Source organism: Equus asinus, chromosome 8 (genome assembly GCF_041296235.1).
Source record: "Equus asinus isolate D_3611 breed Donkey chromosome 8, EquAss-T2T_v2, whole genome shotgun sequence".
NCBI classification, from domain to species: Eukaryota; Metazoa; Chordata; class Mammalia; order Perissodactyla; family Equidae; genus Equus; species Equus asinus.
Window position 1 is genome coordinate 10,630,339 of NC_091797.1, and position 25,876 is coordinate 10,656,214.

The 25,876-nt window shown below is 36.3% G+C and overlaps 1 protein-coding gene across 49 annotated transcripts in view; it reads left to right on the forward strand.

Annotated features, from left to right (window-relative positions):
• Positions 1-25,876, forward strand: part of DST (dystonin) — a 438,190-nt gene that overhangs the window by 384,456 nt on the left and 27,858 nt on the right. For all 49 annotated transcript variants that reach the window (XM_070514637.1, XM_070514639.1, XM_070514651.1 and 46 more), the window contains 15 exons: positions 171-389; positions 4,042-4,245; positions 5,505-5,736; positions 6,617-6,843; positions 8,202-8,324; positions 8,454-8,555; positions 10,643-10,744; positions 12,659-12,832; positions 13,178-13,333; positions 16,198-16,395; positions 16,745-16,873; positions 19,557-19,727; positions 20,574-20,729; positions 20,933-21,139; positions 23,973-24,092. In XM_070514637.1, the coding sequence (XP_070370738.1) occupies positions 171-389; positions 4,042-4,245; positions 5,505-5,736; positions 6,617-6,843; positions 8,202-8,324; positions 8,454-8,555; positions 10,643-10,744; positions 12,659-12,832; positions 13,178-13,333; positions 16,198-16,395; positions 16,745-16,873; positions 19,557-19,727; positions 20,574-20,729; positions 20,933-21,139; positions 23,973-24,092 (2,520 nt within the window). The remainder of the gene's footprint in view (positions 1-170; positions 390-4,041; positions 4,246-5,504; positions 5,737-6,616; positions 6,844-8,201; positions 8,325-8,453; positions 8,556-10,642; positions 10,745-12,658; positions 12,833-13,177; positions 13,334-16,197; positions 16,396-16,744; positions 16,874-19,556; positions 19,728-20,573; positions 20,730-20,932; positions 21,140-23,972; positions 24,093-25,876) is intronic.

The following is a 25,876-nucleotide window of genomic DNA, read 5'->3' on the forward strand; positions in this document are numbered from 1 at the left end:
TAATACATATAAACAGTTAAGATCTAAACAGCTTTTCTTGATTTATTCATTTAACATACGTTTGTTGAGTGTCTGTGCCAGATATGTAGTGCTGGACAAAACATTCTGGAGTACTTGTGCTATTTGGCCTACCTGACCAGTTAAACACATTTCCTCATATTAATTTCTAGAAAAAACTGGACAAGGTATTGAAGAACTATGACACCATCTGCCAGGTAAACTCAGAGAGGTATCTCCAGCTAGAGCGGGCACAGTCCCTGGTCAGCCAGTTCTGGGAAACATATGAAGAGCTTTGGCCATGGCTGACAGAAACACAGAGAATCATCTCTCAGCTTCCTGCCCCAGCCCTGGAATATGAGACTCTAAGACAACAGCAAGAAGAACATCGGGTAAGCTCAGTGTCAAAGAGAATGTTGTATTTCCTGTTAAAAGAGAATCATGACTTTTATGGTGTTTTTTAATGCAGTTAGACACCTTACATCAGTAGGACATTTTGGTAATATTGTGTTCTGGTCTGTACAGTTTGTTTATTTCACAGTGCTTAACTGTGACCAGGGGTTACAGTGAGAAGACTGCTGCATATTGACCAAGTTGTATATGTCATTAATTACACAAAGGCTTCCATAGAATAGTGTGCAATCTGAACTGTCTGGGTACCAAAACAAAACTCTCATTTTAAAATGTTAGAGATATACGCTTTTGAAGTACTTTCCATTTATGTATGTTGAATTGCTTTCAATTTACACATGTTGACTGTTTAATACTTTATGTGTAGTAGTTAGAGCCATCTAGAATGTAAGCAAAGAGTAGAAATACATGAAAGCAACATTGTACACACAAAGCCATTGAGCTTGGGGAAAATGTACAACATAACAAATGCGCCAAAATAACAATGTCGTGAAAGCTAAGTCTATGAAAAGGAAAAATGCTGAATTATAAAGACAAATTGTTCCCATTTTTTTTTTTTTCTTCTTATGTACGTGGAACTCCTTTGAAGTTCTCTGCTTCTGTGAGCGTATATGAGTGAACTAGAGAGTCTTGTACATCTACAAATATATCATGTTTTAAACATATATAAAATGGCATTATGAAGCCGTTACTTCAGCAGTCACTTAAATGTTAACATAGCTTAAAATTTTGCAAAGATTTGCGTGAGAGAGGGTTCAAGACTGTCAGAAAAAATCGGGAGTTCTTGCTATTTCTGGACTTGTGAGCATAATTATTCTCCCCGATCTGTACAAGATGTACTGTGAGACTAGTCAGTGTGTGTGTGTGTGTGTCTAAAGTTTAACTCAGGGTACATTGCATCATTGTTTGAAGTATGTGACATACTTATTAATCTTGTTTGTCTACTTTTTAATATATTGGCATTGAAGAATATCTCTAACTGAAGTATTTATTTAGAAACGAGTTCTGGAGAACACTTTATTTAATGCAAAATGGAAATTTTATGGACCTTTTTCTAAATCATTTGGCAGGAGAAAGACTTAAAAACTAGGTAGAATTGAATTTAAATGTTTATTTGTTGCAGAAGTCCTCATGCCTACCACTGAATGATTTTTAATATAAAATGTTTCATGGACTTTTTTCTACTCTGAAGTGAGATCTGAGTAGCTATGTTTCTGGCATAACATCAAATAGTATAGAAATGAACATTATTGAACTGAAAATTTAAAAATTAATTTTATTTTAATAAATAAATAATGGAATATATATTATTTAATTAATATAATTAATCAATAATAATTTTAAATGGATGATAAAAATAAAGTTAATTTTCCTTTTTTTGCATAATCTTTCAGCTAACGAAATTTATGATTTTATGTATAAAGGGAACTACAAAAACATTATAGCCAAGTCTTCAAATTGTTCATACTAAATTGTTCAGAATATTTACAGCCTTCTAGAATGGCATTTCTTCTGCAGCTTTACAACGTCCTCTTCAGCTATTTTTGGGAACATCTAGTTCATTCTAGCTAGGAATGAAAAATGGCTCCGAGAGCCATGTTACCATACAGTAGATATCTTGAAGTCACATGAACTATCTCCGGGATAACTGGGCTCATGATGATATGTTGCCAAGAATGATTTTGTTACATCTGAGGCAGAAGACGTCTCCTATGGGGTCCTTTCTCCCTGTGTACACACACCTAAGTAGGCGTCTAGTAGGTGTTCTCTTATCTGTCCTGGAATGGTGCGAAAAGGTTTATCTCCACACTTCCCTAGGAAAGGTGCCTCCTAGTGCTGCTGCACAGATGAAATCTACTCTGACTCCGGGCAACTCAAGAAATCTCAGCAGAGATCTCTCATTTTATGTGGGAGTATTTTGATAACTAAGTGTGAGCTTGTCTTGCAAACATGCCTTATAGATTATTGAAACCAGAACGTGTACAACATGTTCCTTTTCCATGAGATTATATATTAGCTGATGCTACCATCCCCATCTCCATTCCGTAAAGCAGCATGAAGATTCGATCTAATAATATGAAACAAAAATAAGAAAATCTCAACCTGGACCACCCAGGAGCTAGATTACAGAATGCCCTTCCCCCGCGTTTGTGTGCAGCATGTTAGACTGGACCCTCCTCCTTTTTTTTAAAGTTGAATTTGTGTTTATTTAGCTCTTTTCCAAAAGAGTTTTGAGACCACCTTCAGAAACATTTCAAAAATAATATGTTACGTTGGGGGTTGGTGGTGATGTAATGAACCAGTTTCTTCAACAATTTTCAAAATAATTTGTAGACGGATTTTAGTGGGCACTTTGAGTAAAAATCCAGGTATGCGGCCTTCCTGGTGATTCTTCTTGATCAGTGAAAGAAGTTAAAATATTTGCAGGAAAAGATTGGTAGCTTTTCTCTAGATTGTCTTTCCTGAATACCATTTCTCTCAGAGAAGCTTCTATTAGCGGCTGGATAGCAAACAGTTAGAAGGTATACCTTCTGATGAGGACAAAGAGCTGCTGATGGGAACCCTAATGAATAACGTGGTACAAATGGAAGACCCCTCAATGCTGCATGGCGGCTGGCCTCCGAGAATCCTGCAGGCAAAGACAGCTCTGCCCCCGGGAGTGGTTTTGTATTCGGCCCATGAAAAACTCTCAGTGGAGGTCCTGGGTTTCATGGAGTGTAGATATCCCAGCTATGTTTGTCTCCCCAGCAGGAATGGAGCTCCACTTGGATTCCACACTCATTCGTTAGTGTAAATATCCCTGTATCTCTTGATTAGAGTATATTATGCAAAATATTTGTATGTCACATATTTTTCCTTAAATATACCCACATATAATGCTCAGTATATAGCTGTATGTTTGATAGATGGATTACCCTTGCAGCCTTTAACATTTTCAAATAAATACAAATAGATTCATTCATATGTATATATCAAACATATCATATATATGTATGTATAATAGATTCATACATCATATATATAATTTAGTATATATGTGCACATTTTATATTGTTTTACATATAATTACAATGTCTTGTGGAATTACATCCCCCTTACTTAGCTTTATGTATAGTTTTTTTCTCTCAGCATTGTGTCTACCTTCCACTGAGCTGCCTTTCTTTTCCTTCATACCTTCCTTCCTTTTCCTTCCTTCTTTCCTGTTAAATAATTTTTGTATCTATCATGAGTGTGTAGAAAGAGACACCAAGAGTTATGGCTTGGTCTCTGTAGGTTGGGGACATAGTGAGTTCAGAATCCTTATTTGTATCATGACCCTTGGCTAATACTCTTGTCAGGTTGTACTGCTCTTGGTATGAAATGCATAATGAACTGGGATTCGGTATTTCACTCAATCAGCATTTTTGTGTGTACCCTTAAAGGAACTTTGACATGACCAGACTGTTGTTTAATCTTTATGTCAGGGGCATCTCTTCCTGGCAAAGAATTGTATGAGCCATTGTGTGTTAAATGCCTGGTGATGGGGAGGGCGTTTGTTTGGAGTTTCTTGCCAGCTGGATGCTTTGGGGTGTAGACAGCTGTAATGCGGAGGTGTGACCCTGAGATCCTGAGAAGCTGTTTGGTTTGTTATAGCAACTGCGAGAGTTGATCGCCGAACACAAGCCTCATATAGATAAGATGAACAAAACTGGGCCTCAGTTACTGGAACTGAGCCCAGGGGAAGGTTTTTCTATCCAAGAGAAGTATGTGGCAGCTGACACCCTTTACAGTCAAATCAAAGAAGATGTCAAAAAGCGAGCAGTGGCACTGGATGAAGCCATTTCTCAATCTACTCAGGTAATTGTTTACATCAAAAATGTGATTGGGTTCTCCTGAACAGCAGAGCATGGAAAGACATTTTCTTGGACCTCCTGATTAAATTTCAGCTAAAATTATTTCACTATATTAACTCTGAGTATTGATGCCTTTGTCTTTCAGAGCTGATATTTGCTTGCGTCCAGTCCTTATATTTCTCTGCCCACTTGTAGATAAAATAAAAAATAATTTTCAGTGACTCAAGAAGCATATGCTTGTTGTCATTGTCCAAATATTTAAATAAGTGTCCATCCAGAGTAGAATGCAGTATTTGCCATTGGGAGAGATAAAAGAAAGTGTTATTATCGTTATTAATAAAACACTCCCAAGAAGACAATAAGAAGAAAAACTGTGAATGATAGACTGAATAAGAAGGAAATAATATAAAGTTGGAAAGGGGTTTTTTTCCTTTGTAAAATATCTTTTTTCAAGAAGTTGAATTTGAAATTTTCTACAGATTTTCCGTTTTCAAGGTTTGGCTTTTGTCGTTAGATACACCATCATTGGAGTGGTTCGTTTTCTGTAATCCCAAGTGATGATTCCTTTAATGTTGAAGACAGTGTAGAATCTACGAATGATCAAGTCTTTATAACTTTGCTTCATTGTCTATAGTATTTTTGCAAAAAAGTTTAAAATTATTTCATGAATCAGATTATGTGGTTGACCGTGAATTAAATACAAACTTCAGTTCCAACATCAGGAAGGTTTTAGTTTTGATTTTTTAACATTGTTCAGTTCAGGAAACTTGTAACTTAAGAAATCCCTTTAATCTAATCAAAACTGCTCATGAATTTCACATTTAATAATATAACTTTTTTAGGATGCCAAAATAAGCAGTAAAAGTGAATGAAACAATCAGTTTTGATAAACACCCAGATTATATTGAACTTAATTTTTAAAATTAATTTGAATTATAATGAAATGAAACCGTAGGTATGACGCTGCTCTCATGTGGTCCAATTATGTATTAGCATATACCATTTCTTAATGAATCCACTCAATTATTTGCAAAAAACAATCTAGTCTACATAAGCAGTCTGATGCAGAGAGGTGCGTATAAGTCACGATTTTAGGAATGTCTTCAAACACCACCTGTATATAACTCTTTGGGTGGATATGTTAACAAAAGGGCTAAGATTTAGTTCTTGATTACGATATTAAATAGATGTTTTTTCATTTAAATTTCACATTGGGTATCACAGATCTTTTCCTCATAAATGATCCCTTTGTTTTATTACTAGTTCCATGACAAGATAGACCAGATCCTTGAGAGCCTGGAGCGCATTGTGGAGCGTTTGAGGCAGCCGCCTTCCATCTCTGCTGAGGTGGAAAAGATTAAGGAGCAGATCAGTGAAAACAAGAACGTGTCAGTAGACATGGAGAAACTACAACCATTGTATGAAACACTTAAACAGAGGGGAGAGGAAATGATCGCTCGATCTGGGGGCACTGATAAAGACATATCTGCCAAAGGTAATAATTTCAGGATAAGGAAACAATTGATCTTGAATTTTAAAACAATTCTAGATGTTCAGGATGTTTACTGACAGTCTATTTGCATATCAATATGCCAAATTTTAGAAAAGATCTTACAGATATGACGTGTTTGGAGTTGAAGGGCTGTGTACCTAAATCCCTTGTTAATGTCTTCCTGTGTTTGTGAAATCAGTCAGTTAAATACTGTTTGCCATTGTATGAAAACCACGTGTTCTCTGGGCCTTTTAAACCAGTTGGTTAAAACATAATACTAATAAAACTAAACTGGAGTGTTTTTTTCCTCATTACTGGCTACACTGCCTTACATAATGGGTGCTCTGTCTCATAGCCACAGAAATGGCAACCATGACCACAGCCAGCCATCTTACAGATATGAGCTAGGGGTCAAAAGGAAGAGCATGAGCATAGGTTAGTGGAAATTCATGATAAGAAACAAGCCCAAAAGACATACCCTACATTGTTATATTCCTGGGGCAGAACAGACATCTATTCTTGATTTGGAAAGGATAGAGAGTATACTTAGGTGGTTATTTCACTTTCTTTGGAATTAAGACCAGCCTTGGTGAATTTGAAACTTGGTGAACTTAGGTCTACTCTGAGCTGAGTTACCTTTGAGCATCCACTTTTGTCAAGAAGAGCCTTGGTTCAGGAGGAGCAGGACACCCTCGGATCGTGCATTTGTCTGGAGTGGGTCATGGAACCCAGTGATACCCGCTGGACTGAGGTCAACCAAAATTTGGTTGAGTTTTGGATACTTTGAAAATTGAATCACTGTTTCTATGTCAACTCAAACATTTTGCTTTATTGCTTAAATGGGGCTAATGTACTGCCTTTTCAATATTGTTTTGCTCCATAGCTGTTCAGGATAAACTTGACCAAATGGTTTTCATTTGGGAGAACATACACACGCTGGTGGAAGAAAGGGAAGCGAAACTGCTGGACGTAATGGAATTAGCAGAAAAGTTCTGGTGTGATCACATGTCCTTGGTGGTTACCACTAAAGACACTCAGGATTTCATCCGGGATCTGGAGGATCCTGGAATTGATCCCTCAGTAGTAAAACAACAGCAAGAAGCAGCAGAGGTAAGCAGAACATCTCATTGAAAGTTAAAAAATATGTTGTAGTATAATGAAAACTGTGTCCCTTTGGTAAATATTCAGAATCACTCTACTAAAATTTATATTTGGTTCTGAAAGTACAGCCACCAATTGCACTCAGAGAGCGTGTATTTTAAAAGATTCTCTCCATCTCCACTGCTTTTGCCTTATTTCAGGGCCTCATTATCTTTTTTTTTTTTTTTTTTTCCGGTTTCTAAAGTAATCCAAAGTGAGATGCTTACTCCATAGTCTCTTTCCTTACCAGGCCTGTAACTCATGCTGCCGGTCCTCTCTCTAGATCTGCTCCTGTTGCGTTGCTGCTTAAACCCCCAGAGGCACTCACTGCTGACTGCAAAAAGTCCACACTCCCTAGAACAGGGTTCAGCTTCGCCCATGTCTGTGTTTCCAGCCATTTGTTCCCACCGCTCCTTTACCAAGCTCCTTCTCTGCTGGTAACTGCAAAGTGGCTTTCCCCAAAACTGCTGTGCTCCAGTCTCTAGCATCTGTACCTTTGCACATTTTATTCCCTCACCGTAGGGTGTCCTTCCTGCCACTCTTTTGACAAGTCCCGCTCAAACTTCAAGATTCAGCTGGATTGTTACCCTCCATGTAAAATCTTTTCTTGTATTCTTAGCAGAGTCTGTCCCTGTTCTTATGCCAAGGACTCTACGCACAGTATGACTTATCATTGATCACACCTCTGTCTTTCTCATGGACTCGGAGCCCTTGAGCAGAATAGTCGTGCCTGCTTTTCTTTATATCCCCAATGCCTAGTTTAGGGCTTGGTTCAGGCTTCATAATTGCTGCTTGAATGAATAAATATATGTAACCAAGAAGATGAAAGCAAAGGTGGAATACTGCATTTCTGTCATAGATTTTTGGTAGTTTACATGTCCTAGGGTAAAAATGTAAATCCAGAGCTAGTTTATCCTAATCTACTAAAGAAATACATTAATTTGTGTGAAGTCTTTGAGCTCATCTTTTACTTATGTCTATTTTCAATGTGCATCGCCAGACTAGTTTGTTTGAAAACAAAATGTCTGTCTGTGCTTTTCAGTATTGTTGATATTTTTTTAAAAAAACTTGTTCTATTTGTTGCATAGTTATTTCTTAAATATTGTCTTCATAATAAGAATTTTACATTTGTTAGTTTTTTCTTGAAAATATTTCTTGTGTTCTCCTGTTGAAAAAAATTTGTTGCAGAAACTTAGAAAAAAGAAAGAAGAAAATAAAAATTGATCATGATTCCACCTCCTGGGATTAACTACCATTAATGTCTGTATATCTTCTTAGTTTCCGTGTGGTTTTGCTTCAAACTCTCAAGTTGCCATTTCTTGTTCTAGGCCATACGGGAAGAAATAGATGGATTACAGGAAGAGCTGGATATGGTTATTAACCTGGGTTCTGAACTCATCGCCGCGTGTGGGGAACCTGATAAGCCGATTGTCAAGAAGAGTATAGATGAGGTACAACTAGCGTGTTTTCTGCTCTTATCAGAAGGTCTTTTTTTTAAAGCATTCTGTTAACTAAAGCATATTTGATAGAAGTAGTTGAAAACATATGACACTAAAGGAGTTCTAATATTTATATTACAGTTAAATTCAGCATGGGATTCTCTAAATAAAGCTTGGAAAGACCGGGTGGACAGACTCGAGGAGGCCATGCAGGCTGCCGTTCAGTACCAAGATGGACTGCAGGTGAGGGATTAAAGCGTGTCTGCTGGCAGGAAGAGTCATGCTAATTGATGTCCACAAGGTTACCCATTGGCGTCACCCCAGGGCTGCAAGTGTGTATGCAATTGCCTCGCCTACTTCAGTTCACATTTTGCCTCTTAGAAGATATATCTGACACATGAGATATGTATAGATTTATACACATGTAGAAATACATTTTTATATGCATATTCAGTGAAATTTACTCTGAAAAGAAATATTTTTAATTTTTTAAGTGAAAATAAATGTTCCCACATAGTATTTTTCATAAATGGCTCAGCACCAGACAGTGAAATGGAACTGAATCTGAGTTCTGTTCTCAAGTTGAGTGGAATAAGATGAAAGGAGTAAACATTATCTAAAAATATCACCGAGTTTAAGTAAAGTCAGAAGTAAAGAAATTTGATTCGAAGCCAGTATTCCCCATGAACTAAAATAGATTTCTGTTTTATTAGGTCATAATCTGTTGTGTAAAAAGTGTTTTCTTCGTTTCCATATATATAATTCCTTTTAACAGTTGTTTTTCACATCCCTAAGGGTTCTCATTCAGTTCATTAACCATTTTGTAAGTTTCTTTTTTTTAAATATTAAAAATTTTCTTGTCAGTTGAGGCCAACTCGGGGATATTTCTCTCTCTACCTTCCTTAGCTTTCTTCCATTTCCTAACAGGCTGGCAGGAGTTTAATCTTTCAGCCCTCCTGCCATATGGAAAAAGCCTTTCTAAGTATTTCCATAACACCAAGTGAATATTATTTTTAAAGCTCAGATGAGAACATCTTTTCCTTTTTATTATGCCACTCCATTTCTATATTTGTAAAAATAAATATCACAAGCCAGGCATTATGCCAGCTGAAAAGTGTTTTGAACTTTGGAAATATATGAAAAAATTCACTACAAATAACACCTTATTATAAGTTTCCCCCTTCACCCTTCTCCTTTTTTTTCTTTTAACCAAAGTGGTAATTTATTGGTTAGGTATCAATGGCCAATATTTAATTAGGCTCCAGCCCTCAGTATGTGAGGCCAAGTCATATTTTCCCCATATACCTTTGGTAGGTCATTGAGTGTTGCCCTCTTCCATGGCTGGAGATGGCCCTGCCACCACCTGCAGCCATGGGACCTCAGGAGCCATTAACTGTAGGAGGTCACAGGCTAGACATCATGACTTATACGGTCTCATTACCACTGCTAGGTTGGTAGCATCACCTTTGGAAATGAGGGTCAACTTGATTTATTGAATAGCTGTGGCTAGATGTTGAAAGCTCCAGAGGTGGTAAGGTTTGATTGTAAAGTAAAATCAAGTTTATTTCCCAGGTTGCTGCTTAAAGTTCTTAGGGTTTATTCATACCAACTAAAATATCAGGTATTTTCCAAGGTTTTTTCCCCCTACTGTATGGTCTGGCAACATCATTAAAGTGCAAAATAATTTTATGTATTTAGTGCCTGAAAAAAATATGAGTTGAACCTTTTTAGAATGTTGTTCCTAAAAACAACAGGAAAAAAGGGAGATTTTTGAAGGCTATATTGCAATTCAGAATAGTAGTCTTAATATTAATCCTCATATGTGTAGGATTTTAATGCTAATCTAATTAATACATAAGTGTTTAGTTGAGCCAGATTCTTTTACTCAAGTGTCAAACAATAAACTTATTCATTATTTGAATAAGCAGATGGGTTCAAATATTTTTCTTTCATTATATTTACACAGTCTGCCTTTTAGGAGGGACATAAGAGAGCATGCAGAATTTTATTTCATATGATTGAATTTATAAAACTTTTTTTCAGATGGGCTTTTTAAAAAGTTTTTAATATTCTAAGATTCTATTCAAGATAGAATTTCCTTTGCAAACTTGGACGCAGAATTGGAGGTTCCATCCATTTCATATTTGGGTAACTGTTTCAGTATATTACTGCTTTTACTTATTGAGGTGAACCACCTTAATTATTTGTAGAATAGGCTCATTACGTAATATCTTTATAGATTTGTGATTGTATTTTTCTGTAACGCTTGAGATGTTGTGGCAATTTCAAATGTATCCTCATAATAACACATGGACTGACGTGTTTTTCAGGCAATATTCGACTGGGTAGATATTGCCGGTGGTAAATTAGCTTCGATGTCTCCAATCGGAACGGATCTTGAAACTGTCAAGCAGCAGATTGAAGAGCTCAAGGTATGGGTAGAGGCTGGCTAATTTCTCAGAGACCTTTGCATTTCTAAGTTCTTGATTCATGGGATTCTTTACACAAATTTCTTTATTTTACATAATTATAATTGAACTATTACATTTTGATTAATTAGCTGGTTTAATATAGTACCTACGTGTAATAAGCCGTATGCAAATGCACTTTAAAGTATATAAAATACTTGTAGTTTTCTTATTAAATCAATACCCATTCATTATAGAAAAATCAGAAAAGACAAGTAAGCAAAAGGGTGAAAGTGTTATATACCGAGAGACAGCCACTCCTAAGATTTGATTTATAGCCTTTCAGATATCCTCGTGGGGCAGGATGAGGTGTGAGGTGTATGTAGATCATACTGTAAGGATTTTTTATAACTTTATTATTCAGTAGTGTAGTATTGTCATTAATACACATACAGCAAAGTTTTTATTTTCTTCATCGTGTTCAGATAATTCATTTAGTGTAACAGGCTAAAGAAGCATCTGTGGTATAACGGTGTTTCCCAAAATGTTTGTTTTGTAAATGTTTGTTGTTTCCCATCTGCTTTCCTCTGTAATCTTTTCTTTGATGGTTCCAGATTTCCAGCTGTGAAAATGGCTGGACTGTTTCCTCTTTAAAGCATTCCTCTGTGCTGATGATCATTTATCAAAGTGGGATCAGCTGTTTCCTTCCTAATTTTGTCTCCATCCACAGAGACATCACACCATTTTCAATAAACTCTACCAGATTTTTGTATGAAATTATTACCTGGCTTTAAAATTATAGCATTTTCATCTCTAAGTATGATGGATAATATTTCACTTTAAAAAATTGTTTCTTTTTGAGAATTTTGCTGTGACCATCGTTAGATTATGATTTTTTTTTTTTTTTACTTTATCTGATCATGTAGTAAACACATGATATACTTTATGTGCAATCACCGCTGTGGAGGAGAATTTGTTTTGTATATTTGCATCTGTCTCTGTGGTTTTCCTGCGGCAGGCTGGTCAGGAATGCCATCTCTGAAACAGCTTGTCTGAGGTTACGCCCCAGTTCACCAACTTATAGCCAAATGACCTCGAGAAATCACTTCTGTGTCCTTAGCTTACATTGAGGATAAAATTATTTTCTTTAAGTTTATTGAGAGTAATTTGAACATAGCAAGTGTTCACTGTACCTTAGCTATTTTTTAATTATTGTTTTAATATGTTTGGAAAAAACTAGGGGACTGCTAAGCCATTATTTATTTACTGTTTAATTATTTGCTATTACAGATTAAAATAAATATTTTATGAAAGGACAGTTTCCTATTACAAGCAATCATCCACTAACCTTTGTGGTTTGGCAAAGCCAAGATTGTTAAATATATTTCAGTAAGCACCGGGAGAGAGAATAATGTTATTCTGAGTCAGCAGTGGGTGAGGCATAGGAATAACTGAATATTAATGAACACTGCACAGCTACGAAAACATGAAGTGTTCAGTAGATGCAAGATTTGTGTATGTTTTTGAGCAAGAAATATTAATTTGAATTTTTTAGTGATATTTTTTCTGGGTTTCATCTGTGTCAATATATATTTTATTTTCTTCTTTCCTGTAATTTCAAAACTCATTTATTGAATATATATAATTAGACACTGGAATAAGTTCACTCTTGAAATTTGTTAATTTTTTATTATAGAGACCAAAAGTGAAATATCAAAATTATAAATAGAAACATCTTTCAGAAAACATTGACTAAAGAGAAAAGATTTTCCTTATCTTTTCATTGGTAAACCCGGTGTTGGATTTTTGCTCCTCTTCCCCACGACCCAAATAAGAAGTGTGAATTAGAATAAAGGTCTAACCTAAAGAATTTTTTTGTTTAAAGTTACTGATTTATAAACAAATTTGCCTTGTATATTTCTTTTTTAAAAAAAATAGCAATTTAAGACAGAGGCCTATCAACAACAGATAGAAATGGAAAGACTGAACCATCAAGCAGAGCTTTTGCTGAAGAAAGTCACGGAAGAAAGCGACAAACACACCGTTCAAGACCCATTAATGGAACTGAAATTGATATGGGATAGTCTGGACGAGAGAATTATCAATAGACAGGTAAATGCCAAGATTTTTGTTAAGAAACTATGAAATTTCAATTTCATATATTAATGTAAAAGAATTATTTAAAAAAGTGAAATTAGGTGATTATGTACATAAACTTTTGAAGCCCGTAAATTTTCTTATTTCTTTAGAACTCGTCCTGTTTCTCACATGCTATTTTTTAACCACAAAGAGTTTCAAACCTAAAATGCAGAAGAATGTGGTGGCTGGGTTTCGTTGGTTATGCTGTAGACTTAGGCAGCGTGAAACCGTGGATTTTTGGCCCTTGTTTTATAAATGTTTGTCATTCATAATATTGAATCCATAAATGGATTTTCTTCCTCTCTGCTCTTTCTGTAGCATAAACTGGAGGGTGCTCTCTTAGCACTGGGCCAGTTCCAACATGCTCTGGATGAGCTGTTGACGTGGCTGACACACACCGAGGGCTTGCTAAGTGAGCAGAAACCTGTTGGAGGGGACCCTAAGGTCATTGAAATCGAACTTGCCAAGCATCACGTACGTAGCTGTTATTGCCTGTTATGTTTCTTCTCTGTTCATTTCTAGTGTCATCAAATTTCTTCTGGTATGTTTCTTTATGCGTTTTTCAAATTTACAATTTTAACACAAGTGCATGTTTAATGTTGTTAACTAAGGTTTAAACTACTTAAAACACACTTCTTATAAGATTGTAATCAAAATAGTTGTCTCGTTTAAGGCAGGCGCTCTCAAAAAGAGCAAGGATGGGAAATTCCTGGCTAAATTTTAATTAGGGCTGCGTGGCCAACATGACAGGTTTTGACCTCTGATTGTACCTGTCATTGGGTTAATGTAGTAGAGTTTTAAAAGTTGTTGGGGTTAGTCTAATAAGTCGTAGATTCGAAATGTGGTTCCACGGCAGGTGTGTGTGTGTTTTTCCTCTGGTCACCGTTATCTCCGTGTGTCACTTGCTGCTTGTTTGGCATGTCTAACATATGTCTGTCTGTCTGTCTGTACCTCTCATTATGTTGGGGTTTGTCCTGCTGTCTCTCTCTCTCTCTTACTTTTCTCTGGCTTTTCATGTCTTAGTCCTTTTCTTTCTGAATTAGTTTTTAAAAGTATTTATTGTATTTAAAAGAGTCTTTATATGTCCTGCACTTCATTTAAAGCTTATAAATTGAAAATTTTTATCTTGAGATATATGCAAAACAATTTTATACTGTTGTCATCTCTGTGACAGTTTGTTGATAATTCCTAATAGAAAATTCCCTATATCTTAAGTCACGAGGCTTAAAGAATCAAACGTTATGCTGAGTAGAGTTTATCCTGACATTCAACAGTCTTTCATAGAACTTTAACATTCACAGTAGTAGTGGTATCTTATTTAAGGTTAGGTTCTAAATCCAACCTTAAATAAGTTTTCTTTGATTATCAAATAGAAAAACTTTGATTATTTTACATATTTATTAGCATTTTAAAATAAAAGGTAGATTTTTAGCACTTGAAGATCATGATAAAGTTTTTGACTAGTCTTCGTTTGGTCTCCTTCTTTCATACTTTTCCCCACAGTAGTTGTTCCCTAATTTAAATTCTTCTTCCTCTTTTACCTCATTTTGTGTATATTTATAGTCATCACCCAACCCTATCTGATTAAGCAGTTAGGACTTATTTTGCATCATTAATATTTTTCATTATCTAATCTATATTATACCTTTGCTAAGAGCAATAATGACTAGTCAGACTGACTCTGCATAGAAGTAAAATATGTTTATTCTCAGAGTGTGAGTTTGTAGCATTTATATTTTCATAAACTTAGCAATTGTCCTGAAAGTCACAGACATCAGTGACAGAAACTTTGTAGAATGCATAAGAGTGGGAAAACGAGGCACCTGAACCAGTTATTTTGGTGAGGGATGAGTTGGGGACCTTTTATTTCTGTTTTTTTATGTTTGAGCCGTTAGAAATGAGTCCTTTTCTCCTTCCATTTCTCAAAGGTCAAAAGTTAAAGGACTTCGATTTGCCAGCACAATGGCTGGAGGAAGGGTGGGAATTTTTCCATCCCTCCCCTCCCTTCTTCTCTGGCTCCTAGGCTGTGCCTTCTACAGCGGGACTCAGACCATTTAGAAGAATGAACTTTATAGGATTAACTTTTATATTTTGACCAAAAGAATATTTAGCTCTTACCTTTTGAAAGTGATTCCCACTGTTGACATATCAAAGTACGTGCTTTTCATAAAGATCATTCCTTACTCAGTTGACTTTATAGCCTTTGAGAAACACTCCCTCACCAGATGCCTCAGAAAGTGAGTGAATACGCTCAGAGAAACGGGGATGGCAGATGGTTAGTGCACTTCACTGAAGACCGCCCCCTGGTCTGGATTTCCCTCCAGATGTGGGATGTTTTACACAGGATGAGAGCTGATGTTCCTCTTCTTTCCTGTTGCCAACCCCGACTCAGTGAGTGTAGAGCAGGATTATCATGGACTCTCACTAACATTAGAGGAAGGTTTCTTCTGGTTTCTAAAAACAGAACCACAGTCTTCTTGAAAGGAAACTATTACTAAACTTTATTTGTTCTTAAAGTGTAATTCTTTTCAGTATGAGAAATTGATTTTTTTAGCCTTGTGGTTGCTTTCTGCACGTACCACTCTTGCCCCGTGTTAGTGCTTGTAAGTGTTATTCATCTGTTCTCACATTTCCACTGTGTAACAGCAGAGGAAGGCATTATTTACTGGGATCCATAGTAAGTGTTTCATATGTGTATTTTCTAGTAAAAGAACAGTTAAACTTTGAATGCTGGACTTGAGGATCCCTGATAGATAGTGAAATCTCTTTCCCTTTGACGTTAGGGCCTCCTGAGAGTCCTGTCAACTCAGCAGTTAATTCTAACACCCTTCCAACAGGAGAAGATAAAAGGGTAGTCTATGAAAATTTTTTCCCTTTTCGAGTGCTAATTGTAAAGCCTGGCACTGTACAGCTTAGAAATAGAATAATTTTGTGTTTGAAAATGAATATGTAGAAATAAATATCTTTTAAATTTACTTAAGACATGCAAATTAAGTTCAATTAAAATAAGCTTGAATCAAATGAATACTTTTAGAGCCATTTGGTTATAATCTCTGGACACTTAATATCATCAATTGCAAAGCTAGTCTAATGAGAAGAACCAGCAGTGTTCTCACATAATCATTTCAGGAGGTGTTGGTAGACTGAAGGTGTGTCTAGGCAAGCTGCCAAGTTAAGGGAAAAGAGGACCATCATTTTGAAACTTTATTAGTATTAAAATTCTACGTATATGATGTTTTTGTTTCTGAATGTTTCAGAACCAGGAAATCAAACAATTGTGTTAAAAGAGATGTTAACATGTTACAAACAAGGAGACAGTGTTATCTTAATATTTTCAGGTGCTCCAAAATGATGTATTAGCCCATCAGTCCACAGTGGAAGCCGTTAATAAAGCAGGAAATGATCTAATTGAATCAAGTGCAGGAGAAGAAGCAAGCAACCTTCACAACAAGCTAGAGGCTTTAAATCAACGCTGGCAGAACGTTTTGGAAAAAACAGAACAAAGGAAGCAGCAGCTGGATGGTGCCTTGCGCCAGGTGAATAAGAGAATAAATTCTGAAACTTTCTATAGCCTTCAAGACCAAGATAGCATGGGATTCTCTCATTGGTTTACAGACCCCTGTTTAATTCTTAGACCTCAAGGAGAGGAATAAAAACAAGTGGGATAAAGAGCAGAGCTGATGAGAACGCAGCTCTCTAGGTCTTAGTGTAATAGTCTTATCTACTAGTGCTCTCCTGATGAAGAAAGACAAGGGAAATCGCGGGGCACCTGGCCGTTCTTAAGACCGCAGAGAGGCTTAGCAGGCTGGGGTTGTATAAACTTCATCTTCTGCTTTAAAGTGACAGTGTCTGTGGGCCAAACTTAAACCCTCTCTATCGCTCCAGGCCAAAGGGTTCCATGGAGAAATTGAGGATTTGCAGCAGTGGCTGACTGACACCGAGCGTCATCTGTTAGCATCCAAACCTCTGGGAGGTTTACCAGAAACAGCTAGGGAGCAGCTTAATGCCCACATGGTAAGTATATATTATTTCCGACAGCTCTAGCCTCAGATTAAGAAACTGACCATTTGGTCTGGGCCCTGGTAATAAATTAATTGTGGGAGGAGGTTTAAAGGATATACAGTTTACAGCAGAAATCTCTAGGTGTACACGCTAGAAACACCATTTATTGATTAAATCTTCCAAGTCGGAACCTATTCTTTATTTCAAAGGTTAGTATGGCAGTATGTGAAAAGAGATTTTAGATGTCCAGACATTTTTTAGAAGCAAACCTTTCCCCATAAAATGATAAACCGGTATGGATAGTAATGTTACGTTCTGTAACATTATAAACTGTTGTGCGTTGAGTGAAAAGAAAAACCCCTGAAGCAATCAGAATTGACTTAAAAATTATTGCTCTCAGCATGATATTCCCACTTAGTTTCACGGAACGCTGGAAAATATGTTTTTATTCTGTTAAAACAAAGTTGCTTGTTCATTTGTCTTCATGGTGATGGGGCTGAATCTTCAGCCTCACCCCTCCAGCAGATAGAGACAGGGGGAGGCTTCTGTGAATTGTCCAGACTGGAGCAGTGTGCCTGCGGGCCGTTCCCGCCCAGGTCCTGTTGCCCTGTCAACTCTTAAGGCTCAGGAGGAGGAAATCATGAAACTGGAGACTTTGGCTTTCTTTCCTAGAAATATGGACTGACAAATTAAACGTAGGCTACCTTTGATTTGTTGACCTTTCCTCTTCATTTCCCATTGTAATTCATCCCTAAAAGTTCTAAGAGAAAACAGCCTGTTTCAGATTTTGCAAAGTATTCCTCTAGTATTTACGCTTGTGAGTTTGCATCAGAAATTTTTTTTTTTTTTTTTTGATATTTACATGCTGATAATTAGTATCTTAGGAAATAAAAGTAGAGGTATGTAGGGATTTGGGAAAATAAATGGTTCATTGTATATTAAAGTCTGTACTCTTGAGTAGATGTCTATTGTTGTTTAAGATCGTATTAAAACTGCACGTTTCTGGAAATAATTTTGAATCTGGTAGGTTGGAGAGGAAGCAGCTATCTTTTAGGTGTTGTGACGGAGTACAGCAGAGGTAACATCTCCTTCATTTCACAATTGCCATGAGCAGTCAAAATAAATCCTGCTAATGCTGTATAGAGTTTTCTAGCCACCTTTAATATATTCATCATTTAAAAAAATTATTTTGCGTGTGGTTTTGTTGTTGTTGTTACTGTTGTGTTTTTTTTGTGCCACAAGAGAGCCATTTGTTTCACTGAAAAAGTAATTAAATAATAACTTGAGAGTGTTTGTCTTCCTTTTCCATAAAACCTGACTGACTTCCAGATACTTCATTACTTTCCTAGAAGTACCTGCATAGCTATTACAGTGTCCATTAAGTATAACTTTAATGAATTATTGAACATACATTCTTGGGGTTATTCTCTAATAACAAATATTTTTAAAATATTAGTTTAGAAGAATATAAGTAAAAAGTTGGAGAGCAAAGAGCTTATCTTTAGAATATTTTAATTTTAGAAAAATGCTATGTTATCAGCTTATTTGGTTTAGGTGGGATGTTTAAAATGTCTCCTATATAACCTGATATAATTTACCAGATTATAGAAATTCCATGATTTAAGGAATTCTAGAGTTATTGATATTTGTAATATTGCTTTAGTAACGTTCTTTTGATTTGGTGTGTTAGAAATGAAGGAAACTGGAAAACATAGGCTGTTGCAGTTTCCTAAGGTTTTGCTTTGGGGTTAAAAGCTTTTAATAGGTATTGTAAGTATATTTAGAAAGGTTTTTTTTTTTAAGGCTTAAGAAATTACAAAGTTTTAAGGTGATGAAATTTTCTGAAATTAGTAGCAATGCACATCCTTGTGAATATACTAAAAAATGCTGAATTGTACACTTTAATATGGTGAATTTTATGAATTATATCTCAATTTTAAAAATTATAAAGTTGAAAATGTGAGACATAGAATATCTAATTTTTCTGTGGGAGCGATGACTTGACCCACATTATAGCTGAATCAAAGGCATAGAGCTGGTCTTAATCTTTTGCATAATTAGAACTGTTTCGTTGATCTTAAATTCTGAATTTGGGTAAGCAATCTGTTTTTGCATTCTCTGTAGAAGATGCACACTGCATTCCTGTTGAGAGCTTTATAAAGGAGAATAATATTTGCAGCCCCACAGGTTTGGCTTTTGTGATTCCAAAGTCTGAATAATCAACTGAAATAGCTTACTGTGCTGGCTCTTTGCTTTCTAGCCACTGTACATCTTCTGAGCACAGAATAACACCAAAAAAATACTACAGTCATTGTATCATAGTTTGAGGAGAGACTTAGAGAACCCATTTTACAGAGGAGGAGGTTAAGATTCAGGGAGGTTAAATTACTTGCCCAAGGTTAAGCTGATTGGTTATGTATAGTGAAACTTTCCTTGATAACATTTAAAATATTGTTTCACAAACCTGAGCATGCCAGATGGATTGGTATTATAGCAACATTTCTGGGATTTCTCAGTAGACAGGGTATGGCCATAGGTTTAGGTGTCATTTCAATACAGTGAAAAGTTTGAATGTATCAGGGTTATTAGATCATCAATATATGGTAAGGGACTTGATATTGATGGCCTGGAAAAAGAACTCTTAGATTTTATTCTCTTAAAAATTATGTAACTCTGGGGGGATATCTCAATTTAGGAAATCTGTGCTGCCTTTGATGTTAAAGAAGAAACATATAAGAGTCTGATGCAGAAAGGCCAGCAGATGCTTGCAAGATGCCCCAAATCTGCAGAGACAAATATCGACCAAGACATAAATAACTTGAAAGAAAAATGGGAATCGGTGGAAACCAAACTCAACGAAAGGAAAGTATGTGCCTTAATTAATTTAATAGAATGAAGGTTTCAGTTGTTTTATTTCATAGGTTTTTCCTTATCTCTGAGTACAATTATCAGTGGAACATTTAATAATCCATGTTTAAGTTTTCTTTGCATACATTTGGAGGGTTCCTGAGGTCAGTTGAAATCAGGATTCTGTCTTAATACAAGAGAACAGAGTTAAAGGAATTTATTCAAATGCAGATAAAGATATATCATAGATTAAGTGTTACTAGGTGTATTTTAAAATTTGTGAACCACTCAAATTCTGGATTGTTAAATAATTCTAGTCTGATCACGTCCTTGTTCAGCAAAGGGCTGTATGTAGTGGGGAGGGAGAGAGGGAGACCAAGGGCGTGAAATGATTGTATATATAATAAGCACTTATGTAACAAAAGTCCATGAGAAGGGATTAAAAATATTATTGTTTCATGCTAAAGGAAAGTCATAAGCTAGGAATGCTAGATTTTGTGTTCTCACTGACGGAGTGTAATATATATTTCATAGTATTTTGACCCCAAAATTAATCGTATGAATGTCAAGTTTTCTTTTTATGGATTTTGCTTAGTAATTGTATTCTGTGATTAATTGCCCCCAAACCACAATTTTAGTGTATATTAAAACTTTTTTGGCTGCAATGAAATGCTTCTCACTATATGTAAAGCGGTCTGGTTTGCTAGTATTTTAGCAAAGGCCCATTGCATTCATAAACTGTTTAGGTAATATAGATTATGCATAAATAAAGTGTGGATGGGAGGGAAATCTGCCAGAGAGTGGTTAAACTGGGAACAAAAAAACCTTTAAATATTATCAAATACTAAATAATCTGTCTTCGCAGACTAAACTGGAAGAGGCCCTCAACTTGGCAATGGAGTTCCACAATTCTCTTCAAGACTTCATCAACTGGCTGACCCAGGCTGAACAGACCCTAAATGTTGCTTCTCGGCCAAGTCTTATCTTAGACACAGTCTTGTTTCAAATCGATGAACACAAGGTATGTTGTAACTCAGATGGATAGCATTCTTGTTTCAGATCTTTTTAGAAACAGACTATTTTAATGTCAAAAGCATGAATTTGGTAGTTTGCAAACTTTTTTCTGTCCTTTGGAACAGTTTCAGCTTATGACCCCAGAAGCATTTTTAAGATACATCCATTTTTCAATTGTTTCTAATTATACCCTTTTTTTGGGGGGGGAAGGTCTTTGCCAATGAAGTAAATTCTCACCGTGACCAGATAATAGAACTGGACAAAACTGGAACCCACCTGAAATATTTTAGTCAGAAACAGGATGTTGTCCTAATTAAGAATCTGCTGATCAGTGTACAGAGTCGGTGGGAAAAAGTGGTTCAACGGCTTGTAGAACGAGGAAGATCTTTGGATGAGGCGAGAAAGCGGGCCAAGCAGGTAAACTTTCGTAAAAATTCTCTGAATGGGGCAAGAAATGGGTTCTAGCTGTTGAACTGTATGTTATGTTATTAAGGTACTTTCATTGCAGACTATACTAGGTGTAACGATCATGGCATGAAGCCAAGGTGTTTGTTTCCTAAAAGGGCCGTGGCCTGAGTTTGAATGGTGACATCACTTTTTGACCTGGCAGCAACTTCAGGCCCTGGGGACTCATTTTGAAAAGACTGATTATAGCTTGATTTCATAGACGGACTGTTATCATTAAAACCCGAAAAGAGGCTCAAAATTTTTGCTACTGGGTTTGTTTGTTTTTTCTTTGGCCTGTCAACCTCCGCTCTCGTGCTCAGAGTGAGACCTCATACTTTATATATTGCTACCTTTTGTTTGGTTCCTAAGGCAAACCGTCTTCATAAACTGTTGGAGCCGAGAGCCAGGCAGCCCTCTAGACAGGTCTCTGAAAGGGCGCATTCTGTGTCTGAGTTGGTTGGTACCTCTCACCTCTCTGAGTCTGTACAACTTGTTGGCAAGCCTTCACGTCTCCTCCAATAGTTTGACACAGCTCCATTCCAGTTTTAAATTAATTCTTTAAATCTTCTGGGGCTGCTTTTTTTGTTAAATCTAGATGATCTCACGAATCTCACAGAAACTTCCTTCCTCCCTTCCTTTGCTATCAATATTCCATTCTAGACTAAACACAGGGAAAAGGTAAAATTATGTCTCTGTACTCCAGGGAAGACAGAGATGCACCTACCTTGCTTGGCATATGTTTTTAATTTTCACTAGAAACTTAATGTAACATTAAGGCTGAATTTTGTAATCACTTTTTTTGCCCCATTCAGTTGTGTTTTTCTGTCTTTGATGTTGGACTCCATTGTTTTGGTGAGCTAGGCTCAGTTAGGTGATGCAAAAGATGTCATGGGACATCTTTTCATGTGTCAGTGTTTAAAGCTGTCGAATAAGTTTTTTAAAGGCTTTAGAAATGGCAAATCTGCATTATTCTGGGATTGCATACGGTAAATCCCTTTCTGAGTGGGAGGTATGATATTTTCAATGTAGTAAGTGAGTCTCTAGAATAGACACGGTCTCTAATGTTTTTTAAGACAGTCTTCATGCTGAGCTGACGCTTGTCTGTCCACATATGTGGCAGTGTCATCTGTAGTACAGGCGTGTTTGAGTTACGAACGTGTAATTTATAGATGTGTCTTGGATCCCAGTAGCCAGTTGCCCCCCCCCCATTCCTCCTTTCTCCATTTAATCAATTTTATTTCTCAGTTTGTTTAATTAACTTTATAAGGATTTTCTACTGTTTTCAGTGCAAAGCTATAGCCTTTCTTCTATTTGTATGGCTTAAAAATAGTTTTGAAAGCAGGGCCAGCCTTACAACCTGTGCATTTATGTCTTAGACTTACCATCCAACTGTTGTTAGCCTATATTATTTGTAGTAAGACCATCTAGCACTGCGACTAGCTGTTTCTTTAAATTATTTTTTATTATTCTAATATCTTGGCTTTCGGCTCAGATGTTTATCATAGTTCTCTGACTTTGGCAGTTTATGTACCTGTTCTGGGCTCCATGTTTGTATGTTTAAATTGATTAACTTTGTAGGGGAGATGTGTAGGGTGAGCAGATTTGTGATGAGATGATCTCTAGTGGGCCCTTGCAGCTTTGTGATTCCATGCTCTTATTGTGCTTATTGTTAAATATCTTCTTATTTCATTATTAATGTGCTTTGATATAAAACAGATTTTTTTCCCCCTTTTCGGTGAGGAAGATTGGCCGTGAGCAAACATGTTGCCAATCTTCCTCTTTTTTTTTCCTCGCCAAAGCCTCAGTGTTTAGTTGGATATCCTAGTTGTAAGTCCTTCTAGTTCTTCTACGTAGGACACCACCACAGCATGGCTGGATGAGTGGTGTGTAGGTCCACACCCAGGATCCAAACTGGTGAACCCTGGGCTGCCAAAGCAAAGTGCGCCAACTTAACCAGTTGGCCATGGGGTTTCATTTTGATTACTTAAGTTTTTGTTATGTATCCATTCACTTAAGTTTATTATGAGAAATAATTTATAACCAATTTCACCATTTGGTATCCAAAAATAGTACCCACTAGTTCTCCATGATAAACAGAAAAGAGACTGTGGCTGATATCAAATCTACGTAGCACCAGAATGTTTCAAGGTCTTAGATGCCAAAGAGAATTATGTTTGGTTAGAATTCAAGTATTGGGTGCTCTTACATATAAAACCAACAAGTGAGGCGCAGGTGTTATTTTGAGGATTCCGATAGCAGCAATAGATATTAAATTATATTTGTATTAAATAGGACTGTAATGACCTCTTTTTGTTCTTGTTACTTTTTTAAACCAATTTACAGACTTCATCCTTCCTTCTCTCCCTTTTTATTCCTTTTTCTTAACATAGAAATAAAACACCTTAGAAGTAAACTCACATCTATCAAGAGATAGCAGTGGACAAATAAAATTCTGAGAATTTATGTTAATTATTAAGCAAAAGGAAAGGAGGGAAGCTCTCCCTGGTGCTCACAGTTTCTAGGCTCATATCTATTCCTGTTGAAGTGTATGCGTTTGAATGAGTTATAGCAAAGTGATCATGGGGCACAACCACAAAAGCCAAGCGTTGACAAGGCGTTTTCTAATCTGCTGAGGAAACTGTTACTTTATTCTTTTTCAGGGGAAATTTTGAATTAATAATTTTCAACATTTCCATTAATATCAATTTTATTTAAAAAATATACTCAACTTCAAATATAGTGAGTATACCAGAAAATTTTCAGATGTTTCAGATACAAACGAAGATGTGAATTTCTTTTACAGTTCCATGAAGCTTGGAGTAAACTTATGGAGTGGCTAGAAGAGTCAGAAAAGTCTTTGGATTCTGAACTGGAAATCGCCAATGATCCAGACAAAATAAAAACACAACTTGCGCAGCATAAGGTGGGTCTACAATTAAGAAAAGCCCATTGTGTCATTGCATATCTCAGGATCACTTTTCAATTCTTACTTGATTGTGTATTTATTCATCCCTAGAGAAAAAAGGCTGGACCAACATTAAATTTAAAACCAATTGCCCTTCACGTTAGTCAAGTGGCAGTGGTATCTTTCCTCTCCAGTGACCATTCCATCATGATTCCAGGGTTAATTGTTAAAAGAAAACATACAACGTTAAAGCTGGAAGTCGTTTCCAATCTAAAACATAGAAAGGATTTGTCGGGGTTTGAACATTGGCATTTCAATATTTCACAACTGTCTTGTCTTATAATTTCTTTCATAAATCAAATGTCATGTAGAAGATAATTCTATAGTAAAAAGTAACAGGTTTTGCCATGTTGATTCTTTTAAACCGTTCAGTGAGGAAAATCGGTTGCCCCTATCTAACTTGGTATTTTATCGTGTATGTGTGGGTATGCGAAATTCCATCCTTACCCTCAAAGACACATAGTCAGTGGCTCCTGTGTATTCTAGAAGATGTAGAAACATTGTATTTTATATTCCATTTGTATTCCAACTACATGACAGTCGCAGAGCATTCTCCCCATCCTCCTCAACTCCTGGGAATTTGGGTCTTTGTATCATTCTGTTTGTAAAGTGATCGTCAGCCCTCAGGGTGAGCATGCAGGGAGAAGGGAGTGGTTCCTGCAAACACTTTTACAACTTTAGGCATCTACGTATAAATCATTGATTGAAACATGATAATTTTTAAAAGGCTCAAAATAATTGGGGGGACAGAAGGTTTATCATCATCAGAAAAGTCTAGCCATCATCTTCATATAGGTTTGTTGCTTCCATCAGTGGTTCTGACTAACCTCAGGGGGTCACGATCCTAGGATGATGGAAGGAAACATCTTGAGCACCTGTTCCGTGGCTAGATTGAGGGCTTATGAATGGCTTGTTCTGCTGGCTCCCTCTGCCCGTGAGCTGCCACATCCAATATTGGCAGCACAGTGACAGAGAGCAGCCGCTTCCTTCCTTCCTTCCCCTCTGATGGAAAAATGAGAGCCTCCTTCTCAAAATAGAACGCCTCATTTGAACTTGAACAGAGATGTTCCGTCGTGTGGTCTTAGGAAAATATGTTGCATATTTAAGTTAGAAAAGCCTAGAAATAAGAATATGCGAAGAACCCTGTTAGATTCTCTATTTTTCCTAATGTTGCCTATTGCCAAAGTCACATTTCTCTGAGATAAAGAGACAAGGTTCATTAAGTCAATTTAAAAGAAGTCTTTTTCTAGTCATCATTTGGGTACTTTTTGTCTTTAAAAAGTTTTCATCTATCCTGTATTCAGCTATAACATTTATTATGTATCTGCTGTGTCAGGAAATCTGTCAATACCACGATTCTAAAGCTAACATTCTGTTTAGAATAACATGAAAAAATAATAATTACAGAAAACAAACTGCAGAAATAGCATGATATTTTAACGGTGTTTATTGCTAAAAATTTTCCAGAGTTAGTTGCCTCTTATTACAAGACAAAATAAATATCTTGGTCATATTAAGACATTTACAGTGTCTAGCTTCTAAAGATAATAAAAACTTATTAAGTAATTGTGACTGAGCTTATTTTGGAAATTTATATATTTGCATAGCATTTTACTATGTGGAGTGATTCTAATGTGCTGGCAGGATTGAGAATCACTGTATTAGTCTTTCCGTAATATTTTATGAGCTTGTAAGTACTCATTAAGTTGACTTTTCTTTCTTCTCATCCTGGAGATTATATA